Here is a 15,232-nt window from a genome sequence, read left to right as displayed (position 1 = left end):
CCCCATCTTACTTCCCAGCGATGCCACACTTTCAGGCTCTTGGCCTTCGGCTGAAGCTCTGCGCCCGATCCAGGACCTGAAAAACACTGTGCGTCTGGTGCACACGCGCCACCAGGACCTCGCGTGACCCTACGACCCCCAGCCTGTCCCTGGGCCATGTGGTTGCTCACTGGTTTGAGGAGCCCCCACCTGCCAGGTGGGGAAAGCGCCTAATGCGAGGAGCCAGGGTTGGTTGGGGACTGGTCCGTGCGCCTGGTCCTTGTGCTCAAGCCCCCAAGGCCAAGCCAGGCTGAAGCAGACCTCAGGCTGAGCCAGTGGGCTGATGACCCTCGGCTGTGACTTCCACCTGAAGTCACCAGGAGAAGTGAGGACTCCCTGCTTTTCCAGGACCTGCCCTCAGGGTCTTGGGTGAGGCGCCAAGGGGATGCTCCTGAAAACACTTGGAGCTGCTACAGGTCCTGAGATGAGGTGGGGCCTTGGGGGCCACATGAGGGATGGAAGAGAGGTGACCAGGGCTTTGTCCCCCAAAACAAATTACAAAGCCCTTGTCATACATTTCAAACAGCCCATAGAGAAAAGCAAACCATTATCTATCAGGACCTGGTGGATCCAGGAAAACAACCTTGAATGGATGAGGTCTCTCTTTTCCAGCCTCCCACTCCCAAGAATTCCAGCAAGGCACCCAGTGTGGTAGGGAGACTGGACCAAGATTGTCCAGGTGTAGACTGACCAGGATGTGGGGCCTCAACATTGCCGAGGAACCCACTGTGGCCATTCTCCTCAGCTGGCAGTTGAGCAGTGTCTGACCCAACAGCTCCGACCCAGCACCTCTCAGAGCTTGCAGAATTCCAACACCTAACACCCACCCCCTAAGCTCAGAGTGAAGGGGGCAGGCACAGGTGGGGACAAGCGTTTGGGGAGCTATTATCTAAAGAAGCTACCTAATGAAAAATCATCTGAGAAAGGAAAGACAAATTAAATCAACAATGAGCTATCACATTTCACATTGTCTCACATTTAAAAATGGAAATTTTGACAAGACTGTGGTGAAACTAGCCTATACTTTACTGGTAGGAGTAAAAGTTGGTATATCCTGTCAGGAAGAGCAATTTGCTGGTATTAACTGTAAGGTCTGGGGCTGGGAAAGCAGGAACTTTACAAACTTTGCTTTCTAGCCTGCTTGAATAATGAGAAAAATAAACTTAAGCTGTCTGACCTTGTAGGCCAGAGACTAGATATGCCCATAATTTCAATGCCATGCCAGGTGCATTTTTTAATTGGATAGAACTGTGTTGTTTTCAAGGCCAGCAGCGAGATAACCACTAAGTGCACATAGGGCTGGCTCTTTAATAAAAAGGGAAGTTCTGCTTGTAATCTTGCTTAGAATTTGAATTCATTTTCTCTAAGCCCACTGGTGAAGCCCACCGGTGAATAAGTGTGACTCCCCCGGCCTGTGCTCTCGGACCGCGGGACCTCACCCGAGAGCTTTCAATAAACGCGATTTTTCGCTTTTAACCTGCTTGTCTTGGTCAACTTATTGGTTTCGGTCGGGTTAAGTCTTACATCTCTGATTAAACCTTACATTAACATCCTCACAAATGAAAACTCTTATAAGCAGTAGTGCTCCAAGAACCTAAGCTAGGGAAGTAATGCAAAATGCAGATAACAATGCAAGCAAAAAGTGTTTATCACATTTTTTTTTAAATATATTTTATTGATTTTTTACAGAGAGGAAGGAAGAGGGATAGAGAGTCAGAAACATCGATGAGAGAGAAACATCGATCAGCTGCCTCCTGCACACTCCTACTGGGGATGTGCCCGCAACCAAGGTACATGCCCTTGACCGGAATCGAACCTGGGACCTTTCAGTCCGCAGGCTGACGCTCTATCCACTGAGCCAAACCAGTTTTGGCATCACATTTTTTATGTAATCAATACAGTACTGGGATCTCCAGCCTTCTGAAAAGGAGCTCAGAGGAAGCTCTCTGCCCTCAAAGGTAGTTCTTAAATAACTGTTCCATCTCCACATGCCCCACTTAAAGCTTCCAAGATTTAAACAATATATTGGAGTTCAGGGTCAGCTAAAATGCATTACCCACTCTAATCCTATCTAATAAAAGAGTAATATGCAAGTTGACTGTACCCCCGCTACACCCACAAGCCACACCCACCAGCCAATCAGGAGAAGTATGCAAATTAACCCAACCAAGATGGCTGCAGCCACAGAGAGAGCAGGAGGCTTAGGTTTCCCCAGCAATGGAGGAAGCCAAGCTTTCTGCCTGCCCTGGCCGGCCCAGGCCTCCACTCAAGGCTACAAAGTTTCAATAGAAGATAAATAAATCCCAGATACCAGGGCCTCCGCTTGGGTCACGGGGGGGTGGGGGGGGCGTGGCCAGCCTGCAAACCACCACAGGCCCCTCGCCCAGGTCGCCCCATGCCCCAAGGGAACCCCCACCCTGATCTGGGACACCCTTCAAGGCAAACCAGCCAGCCCCCACCCATGCACCAGGCCTCTATCCTATCTAATCCTATCTAATAAAAGAATAATATGCAAATTGACCATCACTCCAACACACAAGCTGGCTGCCCCCATGTGGTCAAAGATGACTGCCCCCATGTGGACACAAGATGGCCAACAGGGGAGGGCAATTGGGAGGGACCAGGTCTGCAAGGGAGGGCAGTTGTGGGCGGTCAGGCCAGCAGGGGAGAGCAGTTGGGAGGGACCAGGCCTGCAGGGAAGAGCAGTTAGGGGTGACCAGGCTGGCAGAGGAGGGAAGTTGGGGGCAACCGGGCCTGCAGAGGAGAGCAGTTGGGGGGACCAGGCCTGCAGGGGAGGGCAGTTGGGGGTGACCAGGCCTGCAGGGGAGGGCAGTTAGGGATGAACAGGCCTGCAGGGGAGGGCAGTTAGGGGCAAACAGGCTAGCAGGGGAGCAGTTAGGCATCAATCAGGCTGGCAGGGGAGTGGTTAAGGGGTGATCAGGCTGGCAGGCAGAAGCGATTAGGGGCAATCAGGAAGGCAGGCAGGCGAGCAGTTGGGAGCCAGCAGTCCTGGATTGTGAGATGGATGTCCGACTGCCCATTTAGGCCCGATCTCACTAGGATCTGGCCTAAACGGGCAGTCGGACATCCCTCAAGGGGTTCCAGATTGGAGAAGGTACAGGCTGGGCTGAGGGATAGACACCCCCATGCACAAATTTCGTGCACCAGGCCTCTAGTAGTAATAAATAAAAACAACCACCCACAATCAGAAACAGAAACAACCCAAAATAGTTTTCTTTCTCACTTCTGGCCATCTTATTAGCTATTTTTGTTTAGGGGCTATCCAACACCTATAACGGGAAAATGGTGGCCACAGAGAAGACAAAAAAGACATGAGAGTCAATCAATTCTAGGCTCCAACTGGTTATGAAAAGCAGCGAGAGTACTACTGGGTATAAGCAGACTCTGAAGATGATCAGACAAGGCAAAGCAAACCTGGTCATCCTTGATAACAACTACCCAGATTTGAGGAAATCTGATAGAGTGCTACCCCATGTTGGCCAAAACCGGGTCCATCACTAGAATAGCAGTAATATGACTTGGGCACAGTGTGTGGAAAATGCTGAAGTATGCACATTGGCTACCATTTACACAGGTGATTTTAATGTTATTAGAAGCATGACAGAACAAACTGGCGAGGAGTGAATTATACAAAATTGGCCAGAACTCATTTAAATAAATAAATAAAATGGTCCTGGCTAGGTGGCTCAATTGGTTGCAGGTTCAATCCCCAGTCAGGGCTCATATGGAAAGGAACCGATTGATGTATCTCTCTCACATCAATGTCTCTCTCTCTCTCTCTCTCTTCCTCTTCCTCTCTCTCTCTCGAATCCATTTTTTTAAAAGTTTAAATAAATAAATAAAATGTTCATTGTTCAACATTAAAACAAAGTACATACTTCCATGAAGTGGGAAGTACATTAAGCAAGTGTTTATAAATATATTAAAAATATTTAACGGTGTGGGAAGTCATACCATTGTCATGCTAAATAATACAGAGTACCATTCAAAATGGTGTGGTCTCATCTATACATTACCCAAATGTGTCCCAGATCCCACCTTCTTTTGTAGCCTCACTACAAAATGCTGAGTACTTTATCTCAATTTGTTAGCTCTTTCTCTCTGAGAAGAACAATAGGGGAGAAGGAAAGATCAGGGGCTGATTCATAGGGCTTGAAGCACCATCCAAGGACTCGCTGCCCAGCCTCCACTGATGCCTTCCCTGCCCTCCACTGATACAGGGTGTTCTCTGTGCTCACCTCTCTCTCTGGCCGTTTTCCTCCTGGGTCCAGGGGTATGCTGGATTTAACAACCAGTGCTCTGGGAAAGGTTTGTACAAATCTGGAGCCCTGATTTATAGCATTTGCCAATACCTCCATGGTCAATTTCAAACTGCCAGTATGGTATCACTGAACAGAGTTGGGAAGAAATTAGTATAATCAGCTTGGAAAAACTAGTATGAGCTGGCTCCAACTACCACTGCCTGGGCCCCACCGTTGAGAAAGGAAAGGTTCACAACAGAATTGCTGGGCCTCTCGATCTATCATCCTCTCAAGTTCACCAAAACCTTCCTTTGTCTAGGCAGACGGACACACTCAGAGGCTGGCACAGAACATGCTCCATACAGTCTCACACTAAGTCCTGAACCCACCATCTTCTCCTTCTAAGGCCCCAGAGGCTTATCCTATCCAGACTGTCCACACTAATGGTGATCTATTAGAGGTTTTGAATCTCTCCTTGTAATCTATCTTCCATCAGACCTCCTTATCTGTCTGTAGTGTGTGTATTATCTGGACCCCAATTATGGACACAATTCAGGGGTTTTCCTACAGTCTTGGGATACACTCAGATGTCAATCAAATGTGGCTGGAGAACTTGGGTTAATTAGAGAAGTGTGGATTCCAGCAATTCCTCCAGGTGGAGTTTGCAATGGAGGAAGTGCTGGGACCACACTTCTTTCTCTCCCCTAAGCTGGCAGCAGTCTTCACCATTGCAATTTTTCCTGGGAGAGCAGCAGTAATCTTTCACCTAAAGCACACTTTGGCCTGGCCAGCATGGCTCAGTGGTTGAGCATCGACCTATGAACCAGGAAGTCACTGTTTGATTCCCAGTCAGGCACATACCCGAATTGCAGGCTCTATCCCTAGTAGGGGGCATGCAGGAGGCAGCCAATCAATGATTCTCTCTCATCATTGATATTTACATCTATTTCTCCCTCTCCCTTCCTCTTTGAAATCAATAAAAATATATTAAAATATATATATAAAGCACCTCTCCCGGCTCAACTCCTAGGGGCCGGTGATCCCATACACACACAGCCCCAGACCCAAAATACATTTCCTGCCTGATCCACTGGGAGGCCGTCCACTGGAAATTGTGCCCATCCCCTCTTTGGAGGCCCAGCTCTTTCAACCAGATTGAGGCCAACGTCCCCTGGCCCTGGTATCCCCTTAGGCCCCTCTGGGGACACAGAAGTTTCAATGCTTTGATAGCTGAAGCCATTGATGGGTTGGTTCCCCAATCTAAGATCTGACAATTACAGCTTGCTTCCTTCACCAGGAAGCAAGTAGCCTTTAAACATTTTTATTTTAGGGAGGGAAACATTGACTCATCCATGCATTATTGGTTGCTTCTTGTATGTACCCTGACAGGGGATCAAACCCACAACCTTGGTGTATAGGGATGATGCTCTAACAATTGAGCTACCCTGGGGAGGGCCTGCAAGGGCCATCTTGGAAGAACCCTCACTTTCTTGTCCTGAGAGCTTACCCTACACTCAGGAATAGGAATTTCTGCACAAACTTTGTATGAAGCAAAGACCTCAGCCAATCTGCAGCATCATGGAGAGGATTGGGACAGCGTAGGAACATTTTTGAGCTTGAGGTTGCTGTTCATGAGTTTCAGTAATGCTGGAAGCTGCTGCTAGGATCAACTGGGAATCTTTTTTTTTTTTTTTTTTTTTTTTTTTTAGCTGTTTGCCTAATAAGTTTATTGTCTCTGAAAAATCATAGAAAATTGTGATTTGGTTTATTAGCTCTCAGCAGCCCGTTCCTGAGCTCTGAGGAAGCTTGCTTTCTTCTGAGCTACCCGATCTTTCTTCTGGGCAAGAGACATTTTGGGACAGTTCCACCTCTTCTTTTTAACTTCTTTCTTAGGCTTCTTCTCATAGACTGGATTCTCTCGTATAGCGGTATGAGCTTTCTTATACATCTCCTCCATCATGTCTGGAATTACGTTGTTCTTTATATATTGAGAGAACTGTTTCTTGTAAGCATCTTCATCTTCTTCCATTAGATAACACATATAATCTGCAACGTTCTGACCCATGATGTGCTTCCAATGTACCTCTGCATTGAATTCCTTGCTTTCTGAATCATAACCAGGGAATCGTTTGGTACTGTGAGGGATAGATAGGCCTCCATCCACAGCTCCCTTCAGGGCCCCAAAAACTTTATTTCCAGTAGTAGTTCTGGCAAGCCCTGCATCCAAATAGCAGGTGAAGGCACCAGGTTGACCATCAATGCTTTCTACGTTGTATTCATCCCCAGTCACCTCCACCTGGCCTTCATAGATCTTGTCCATGCCAAACCTATTGAGAAGCCTGCGGGCCAGCAGCAGGCCAGTACAATATGCTGCAGCATAATTTGTCAGGCCAACCTTCACACCATACTTTGGGAGTTCATGAGCATAAGCTGCACAAACTATCATATCTCCTTCTATACAGGCATAAGCAATCTGACAGATGTTATCTCTGTTGGTTACTCCAACTGTCATCCTGTATTTAGGTGTGTTGTACTTATTTTTATCCTGGATTACCAAGCGTTTCCGGGCATAGTAATCAGTTTTACCCTCTCGCCGTCTTCTGAATTTCACTTGGTATCGCTTGAAGTAGGCCTTGTTCTTGACAACTTTCGCAAACCCCATCCTGCGGAAGAGAGACCCACGGCCGCGGCTTGCCACAGACCTGCAGGCCTAGCCTAACTCCGGTGGAGAAAAAAGCTCAACTGGGAATCTTGGCAACTTAGAGGAGGTGGAGCCCCAGATCCCCATTCCACCACCCATTGCTGCCATGAGAAGTTGAGTTTCTTTTGCACACCAGCCCTTATAGTGTCTTACAGCTTTCAAAAATTTCTGCCCTGCTAGCAGTAATTGAGTATTGACCTATGAACCAGGAGGTCATGGTTCAATTCCCAGCCAGGGCACATGCTGGGGTTGGGTGCTCGATCCCCAATATATATTTTTATTGATTTCAGAGAGGAAGGGATAGGGAGGGAGAGAGAAACATCAATGATAAGAATCATTGATCGACTGCCTCCTGCATGCCCCACACTGGGGATGAGCACCCAACCCCAGCATGTGCCTTGGCCAGGAATCAAACCGTGTCCTCCTGGTTCATAGGTTAACGCTCAACCACTGAGCCTCATTGGCCGGGCTAAAAATATATGTGTATTTAAAAATTTTCCAACTAGGCTGTCAGGGTTGGTAACATTTTCCAAGAAGTGCAGCATAGTGCAGAGTAGGGATGCAATACATATTTATAGAATGAGTGAGACAGTGTGTGTACAATGCCTATATTTTTTAAGATTTGATTTTCCTTCTGAAAACCAAATAAATTGAAGATTTAAGTAAAAACCTGAGGGCTCTCTTGGCGCATTGTACATTCTAGTACATTTTTTTGCTCACAACACCTTTCCCTATGTAGTAAAGTCATTAATTGTCGCAAGATTTAAAAATTTTAAAGCTGCTGAGTCAGACAGCAAAACTTCCAAAAATATTTTGCCAGGAGGTAATGGTCTTCAAAATACAACCAAAGCCATGGCTGGGTAGTTCAGTTGGTTAGAGTGTCATCCCCATACATTAAGGTTGTGGGTTTGACTCCAGGTCAGGATACATACAAGAATCAACCAATTAATGTATCAATAAGTGGAACAACAAATAGGTTTCTCTCTCTTCCCCCTTCTTTCTCTCTCAAATCAGTAAATTTAAAAATATTTTTTAAAAATACAACTATACAGCAGAATCATAGTCCTATAGTTCAACTCAGTTGAGTTAGTGAGAGCAGTTCAAAATTTTTGCTGGATTTTAAATTAGATGTGGGGTTTCCTTCTGTGTGCAGAACGCAAATAATGTATTTCCAGTATTAAAGTGTTTATAAAAATACTTCTCTAAATATATCCTCCTGGAAAATGATAAAATGGAGATTCTGGACCTCAGGAACACTATTGTAAGATGCAAAGAAATGGGAGGCCTTTGCTGCCTGTAAGTTACAATAACTAGAAACACCTGCCAATATTTTTCTCCAGAATTTTTTTTTTTTTTTTTTTTTTTTTACTTAAATAGCTTCCATTTTTTGTATATTAAAAAAGGCTAGTAGAGGCTTAAATTTGCTTGTGTTCAACAGGACAAGTACATTTCATTTTATTTTTTAATTTATTTTTATTTTTTTAAAATATATTTTATTGATATTTTACAGAGAGGAAGGGAGAGGGATAGAGAGTCAGAAACATCGATGAGAGAGAGACATCTATCAGCTGCCTCCTGCACACCCCCTACTGGGGATGTGCCCGCAACCAAGGTACGTGCCCTTGACCGGAATCGAACCTGGGACCTTTCAGTCCGCAGGCTGACGCTCTATCCACTGAGCCAAACCGGTTTCGGCAGGACAAGTACATTTCAGATACGTATGCCACCAATGGACAATTTTCAGGAACAGAAACGGTTATTATGAACCGAAAGCTTCTGACAGCTTCTAATTAATTTACTAGGAACAACTTGGCTTTTCCTAGTTCTCTGAAGGCTCAAATGAAAGAGAATTCTTGCTAAGTCACAGCCTAGCAACAAAGATGAATAAAGCTAACTTTACCAATGTTGGACCCACAAATCACTAACACTTTCTCATGCCAACTTGTTTTTAATGACTTTTATTGCCTTTTTTATTTCAATCATAGAATATACTCAATACGAAGCATGAAAGTCACATAGGCACAAAAGGAAAATACAGACTATATGTAATCTCCACTTTTATGAAAGTCTTGAAAGTTGGATAACACAATGAACAATGTATATAGGTCCCAACTAGATTCTATGTTAATTTTGCTTTTTTTCTTCCTGTATTATATATTTTGCTCAGCCATATAAAAGTTGTATTACAGAGCTTCATCCCTAATATTTCAAAAATCAGGACAGTCCTACACAAGATTATCATACCTAAGAAAATAATTCCACCATCACCTAATTTATTTCATTTTAAAATTTCCAATTATCACAAGAATTGTTATAGCCATTTATTTTGCACTTGAGTTCTAGTATGACCCACATGTGTACTTGTCCAATTGTTTGCTCATGTTAATGGGTTTCTCTACCCCTCTGTTCCCAGTCAGCTGGAAACTACATCTAGTTACTGGGTTAGATTCAGGCTTTTCTTTTTTTGCCTAGGTGCTATTTTCTTCAGGAAGTATGTATCAGGTTGTCCTATTTGTGATGCCGGGTTTGACCTCTTGATTATGGTAGTGACAGGCATCAGTCCATTGTCAAGACTTGCCTTTTGCAAGTTACCTGTATAGCATTTGAGCACTGAGTCAAGATTCTTTTACTAAAGGTTTTGGCATCCACTGATCTTTGATCAGTTACTTCATTAAGGGTCAGACACTATTAAAACACTGAATCTTTGTGGTAGAATGAAGAATTCTTTCCCTTAAGCCTTCAGTAATGTAGATTGACCTTTGGGGCCATGGACTTGTTTGGTAAACTTCAGTCACCAGACTGCTCCCAATGAGGCTGGAAGATGTCAGGTGTATTTCAGGCTGGAGTCCTACTCCCGGCTCCACCACTGAGAAGACAACTCCCATGGGAAAACCACAAATACAAGGCCAGACCTAACGTGTCTCCATACTCTAGGGAAGTAGAGGCAACTTGGATTTGCTAAGTCTAATTAAGACTCCTAATCAGACCTGCCTTAATGATAAACACTAATTTTGTAAGAGGTTGAAAATTAACAGAAACTACTGAAGAAAATAAGTGTTGAAAAAATGAAAGCCATTGCTGTCAAAACATAAACACACTTCTACCGATCAAATTGGCACTTCTTGCCATGTACATTCAATTAAGAAAGAAAAGAACATATACAAAATGGAAACTGTCAAAATCGTGTCTAAATAGGCAGGTCAAGGTTTTAAAGAATGAAGATAATTTCAAAACGCAAATTTCTGGTTTTCAGAATTCAAAATAGAACATGATTTTCAGTGTCCAGCCAACCAAAAATTATTGAGATCTGATATTCCAGGATATTTTTTTATGTTACATGGTTACATGTAATTTTGAAACTCTTTCTGGAGGAAATAAAACTCCTAAAAATCTAAAAGCAAAGTGAAGCCCACGGGCTCCCAGAGTTGCAGAGGGACCCAGCCTGCTTGCAGTTGCTTCCAGCTTGCAGAAGGCTGGAAGTCAGTTCATCTGGGAGGCGTCAAGCAGCATGTTCCCGAGGGCTGTCTTGTTCAGTATGACTTTTCTGAAGGCTTTGATTACATGCCAAGTTTACAAATGATACAAAACAAAACCTGGGTGGCAAATAAGAATTATACGAAGTGAGATAATATAATAAATTATCAGTTTGAAATTTAGTTGACTGTGGCAAAAAACCCCAAAGGCAGAGATAGAGAACGGGTAAACAGCCTCTGGGGTTTCTGTTATCTGAAAACTCAAGGCACATCTGTGTGAGGAGAGTACCCTAACAGCCCTCTGGGGTCTAGGCAGATGGGAGTGTTGATCCATCTGGAGCAGATATGGCCATATCTATAGGCTGGAGTTAGGCCCAAAATGAATGGTATACTCAAGGAGGACTGAAGAAGTGGGGAACAATCCAGAGAAGACTGCAGAATACAAGAGAGACTCTGGCCATCTGGAATCTCAAATCCAAGGCTCTAAGTTACAAGAGCTGGCCAAAGATAACTGAAATATTCTCAATAAAAGGCTGTTTACAATCCAAATTTAAAAAGCACCACCACCATTAAAAACTTTATTTTAGAAAGTACTCATCTATGGCAAACAGTGGAGATCTTTTAACCTTCATATCCATCACAAGTTAATTTTTTAAAAGGAAAGGATTTAGCATTCCTGCAGAAAATACAATGAATAAACCCAACAAGGCAGCAGATACTGTGCAGGCATGTACAACAAGTATGCAGAGGCCATTTTATTTGGTCCATTAAGTACAGTATAGTTGTATTTGAGTTTTACAAAACATCAAATATAAATAACCTGAAACTGTAACAATACACAAAAATTGGCTTCTTACACAGACATACCAGGCAGTACAAGCTGAAAACTTGAGTAAATTAACATTGTTTTACATCAATATACATAGTGCCAGTTCATATTTAAAAACAAGTTTCAATACAGCACTTGATACTTTTTTTAAATCTGTTTCAGTTAAGAGTATGAAAATGGTTAGATCTAGGCTAAAAATAATTCTTTTTCTAACCAAAAATAAAGGCATAATATTTATAACCAGGTATCAACTTTACTAAACCACAATATTTTAAACTATTAAATGATACCTAAGAATATTTACATTAAAAAGGCAACATGCATTGTGTTGTTTCTTCTCATGACTAGTGATGCAAACGCTTTGTTCAGAGGGTTTTAAAACTATGTTCCTACTTCCGTACAGCATTCCGCAATGTGTCTGATAGTTCCAGCAAAATGAGTGCTTTCAAAGGGAGCAGAATCATCTTCAAGTCCCTGGGCTCCACTTTTTCCCTTTGGAACAAAGGACGCTGGGTGATCCATGCAGTCAGAGGGTTCTGTTGGAGGCACTGCTGTTCAATCTAATGCTATAATATCATCAAGCTCTTTTGTCTGTTCTGTGCGTGACCTCTTTGTACTGATATTCTCTTTCTCATCCAATTTCCTCTTGCGACTTCTCTCTTCTGCATTGATGTCAGCATTATTTGAAGGACCTTCTTCATCTGAATCAACTATGAGCACATCATCTTGCTCTTGTGCTTATTTCAGGAAAAATAAAAGAAAAATGGTTAAAAGTGTGGGAATTACTAATAGTTCATTAATATATTCATATAAGTGAAAAGCTAACTCTTCTGATATACACCAGACTTAAGGCTACCCTTAGGAACCTTCACTTTATACATCACGTATTTCTATACTGCCTTAATGTTTTCTGTAACAAGTACCTTTCTTTTCTAATCAAAACAAAAAATTGTGTGATATAACTCATAAATTATACAGTTCCTTATTTCTATTTCTCCAACAGAAAAGGGAAGGTAAAAATCCTAATACTGTGGTAGTGGTAAACAACAACAACACAACAACAACAAGAACAACATATACACAGCACTTACAATGTGCCAGGAACTGTTCTGAGCACTTTGCAAATAACAACTCATTTAATCATCACAACAACCCTATAAAGAAGATAACATCATTATCCGTTTTCCAGAAAAGGAACTAAGGTACAAAGAGGTTGACTTACCCAAGGTCAAAAGTAGAAGATGAGGTCAGGATACAAACCCATGCAGTGGGGGCTCTACAGTACGTGCTTTTTAACTTTACACCACAGTTGGTTTTGTGCCCCACCCAACAAATCAAAGGCAGAGTACCTATCTTACTTATTGCTACAGCCTCCAAGACCTACCCACAGAGGGTCAATCAAGCCACATTTCAAATTATGATTTTTAAAAAATACTCTCGTCCCTTCCTCAAAGGATGATGGGCCTCTCTATTTTCAGAGAAGAAAGGTCATGAACCCATGGCCCACAAGTGGGCCAAACTGTAGATAGTCTCCAAGACCATCTTTAAAACTCTCACAGAACATCAGAACCTAGAACATACTCCAAAGAACATCAAAGACCTAGGGTCAAAGAAATGAAAACAAGTACAAAAATCAGTACCTTTTTGTTTCCTGACTTAAAGAATGAAGAGGGGTGTGTGTGGGGAGGGGTAATAGACATCCAAATCCAGCACAGTCAAGTACAAGCACCAGCACTGAAAACCCAGCAAACAGGGCCTCTGATGCATTTTTCCCAGTCATACTGGTTCTGAGAAAACTGTGAAATGCTATAATTCTGTACTCAGCAAGCATCTGCTCACTCCAAAGTCAGATGTACTGATCTGTCATCTCTAAATAAAATAGATACAAAATCCAAAACTACTACTACTAAGAATGGTCTTTATTATCTAGTAGAAAACTCACATGTCCAGTTGTAAAAAGCCACTAACAAAAAATAACACAATGTTTCTATTTTCAGTAAGAAAAAATGGCTTCATGGGTCATACGTTCCAAACTCCATTAAAATAATCAATGCCAGCCCCTAACCGGTTTAGCTCAGTGGAAAGTGAAGGCTCCTGCCCTGGCTGGTTTGGCTCAGTGGAAAGAGCATCGGCCTGCAGGCTGAAGGATCCCAGGTTCGAGTCCGGTCAAGGGCATGTACCTTGGTTGCGGGCACATCCCCAGTAGGGGGTGTGCAGGAGGCAGCTGATCGATGTCTCTCTCTCACCGATGTTTCTAACTCTCTATCTCTCTCCCTTCCTCTCTGTAAAAAATCAATAAAATATATTAAAAAAAAAAAAGTGAAGGCCTGGGGACTGAAGGGTCCTGGGTTCAATTCCGGGCAAGGGCATGTACCTAGGTTGCAGGTTCACTGCATGATGTCTCTCTCTCTCTCTCCCTTCCATTCTCTAAAAATCAATGGAAAAATATCCTCAGGTGAGGATTAACAACAAAATCAATGCCAAACCAACACATACCTCTAGTAGTCCTATGGATTTCTACTTTGTTGTCAACTAGGGGCCTGGTGTACGAAATTCGTGCACGGGGAGTCCCCTCAGCCCAGGGCCTGCACCCTCTCCAATCCGGGACCCCTTTGGGGAATGGCCAATGGCCGGTTTAAGCCTGATCCCATGGATTGGCCCTAAACTGGCAGTCAGACATTGCTCTCACAATCCTGGACTGCTGGCTCCTAATTGCTCACCTGCCTGCCTGCCTGGTTGCCCCTAACTGCCTCCCCCCGACTCCCCACTGGTCTGGTCGCTCCACGCAGCCTGCTGTTCAGTCTTTTGGTCGTCCCTCACTAACCCCCCTGCCGGCCTGGTCGTAGGCAGCCATCTTGTGAGGGTGTGAGGGTCAATTTGCATATTAACTCTTTATTGTATAGAATGTTTGAGATAATCATAATTTGTTTCTATATAGTCTTGCCTGTTGGTTGGGTAATTAACAACCTGCTGGCTGGGACCATGACTCACCTGTGGATGTTGATGGCTGAGCTCCATCATCACTGCCATTGGTTATGCTTTTGGCAGCATCTTCAGCTTGTTTGGGCCCCACTTTTTCTGGGGCATCACCAACAACTTCAAATTCCACATCCTTTCCTAGGTCTTCACTGTAAAAGAACCACACACTATAAAAATAGACCAGCACTATAACTATTTACAAAAGGACACACCAGAAGAGATACTGCCCCTGTTTGAAGGGTAGGCTATATACACACCAAATATCTGAATTCTGGTTTTCTTTCAAAGAGCTAAAATAAAAAATAAGACTATACATAACAGATTTTTGTGACAATTCCAAACTCAAATAGTAAATACCACTACATCTTCAAATAGGCGCAGGGTGGTTTGTTTGTTTTTGATGTTAAATAACTTTTATTGCTAAAGCAGAAAATTGAGTCTAATACTCTATGGCCCAATGTAACTTTTTGGCATTATTTTTTCAGCTACTGTGCAAGAAGATTCTACACTCGACTGACTCTGATCTTGACCAAAGTAATTTGGTGTTTTAGGAGTAGGATACATGGATTCTGGGTTTCCCCCATCTTTACAGACAGCATCCTGCTTTTGTAATGAGTTCCCAAAAACATGTACACAAGCACACCACTGACATCCAATTGGTGACTAATTGAGGCTAGAGCTCATTCCTAGCATTATCTTTGCTCAATTGTCTGACTTTGTGAAACATACTTATTACTAACTAGAGGCCCGGTGCACAAAATCCATGTATGGGGTATGAGGGGAGCCCCTTAGCCAGGCCTGCACCCTCTTGCAATCCGGGACATCTCTCTCGCAATCTGGGATGGCTAGCTCCTAACTGCTCGTCTGCCTGCCTGATTGCCCCTAACCACTCTGCCTGCCTGCCTGATGGCCCTTAACTGCCTCTACCTCGGCCCCCGCCGCCACAGCT

At 43.4% G+C, this 15,232-nt stretch overlaps 2 protein-coding genes across 2 annotated transcripts in view; both read right to left on the bottom strand.

The window, feature by feature from the left end:
- Positions 1-6,014: 6,014 nt before the first annotated feature.
- On the bottom strand, positions 6,015-7,020 carry LOC308236111 (large ribosomal subunit protein uL18-like). Its single transcript, XM_080645428.1, has one exon. It carries the CDS (start codon positions 6,961-6,963, stop codon positions 6,070-6,072), a length of 894 nt encoding a protein of 297 aa, XP_080501554.1. The 5' UTR covers positions 6,964-7,020; the 3' UTR covers positions 6,015-6,069.
- A 4,020-nt stretch (positions 7,021-11,040) lies between these two features.
- The window catches only part of UBA2 (ubiquitin like modifier activating enzyme 2), a 52,623-nt gene continuing 48,431 nt past the window's right edge, over positions 11,041-15,232 (bottom strand). Inside the window, exons 16-17 of the mRNA XM_080644444.1 lie at positions 14,296-14,432; positions 11,041-12,041 (exon numbers count right to left, since the gene is read on the bottom strand). Of these exons, the coding sequence (XP_080500570.1) occupies positions 11,860-12,041; positions 14,296-14,432 (319 nt within the window). The 3' untranslated portion in view covers positions 11,041-11,859. The remainder of the gene's footprint in view (positions 12,042-14,295; positions 14,433-15,232) is intronic.

This window comes from Plecotus auritus (assembly GCF_963455305.1).
Source record: "Plecotus auritus genome assembly, chromosome: 10".
NCBI classification, from domain to species: Eukaryota; Metazoa; Chordata; class Mammalia; order Chiroptera; family Vespertilionidae; genus Plecotus; species Plecotus auritus.
The sequence above is the reverse complement of the archived record's forward strand: the minus strand, read 5'-3'. Positions and strand labels throughout refer to the sequence as shown.

What these genes read in the sequence shown, in the direction of transcription:
- LOC308236111 (XM_080645428.1), bottom strand. Translation starts at nt 6,963, where the DNA reads ATGGGGTTTGCGAAAGTTGTCAAGAACAAGGCCTACTTCAAGCGATAC.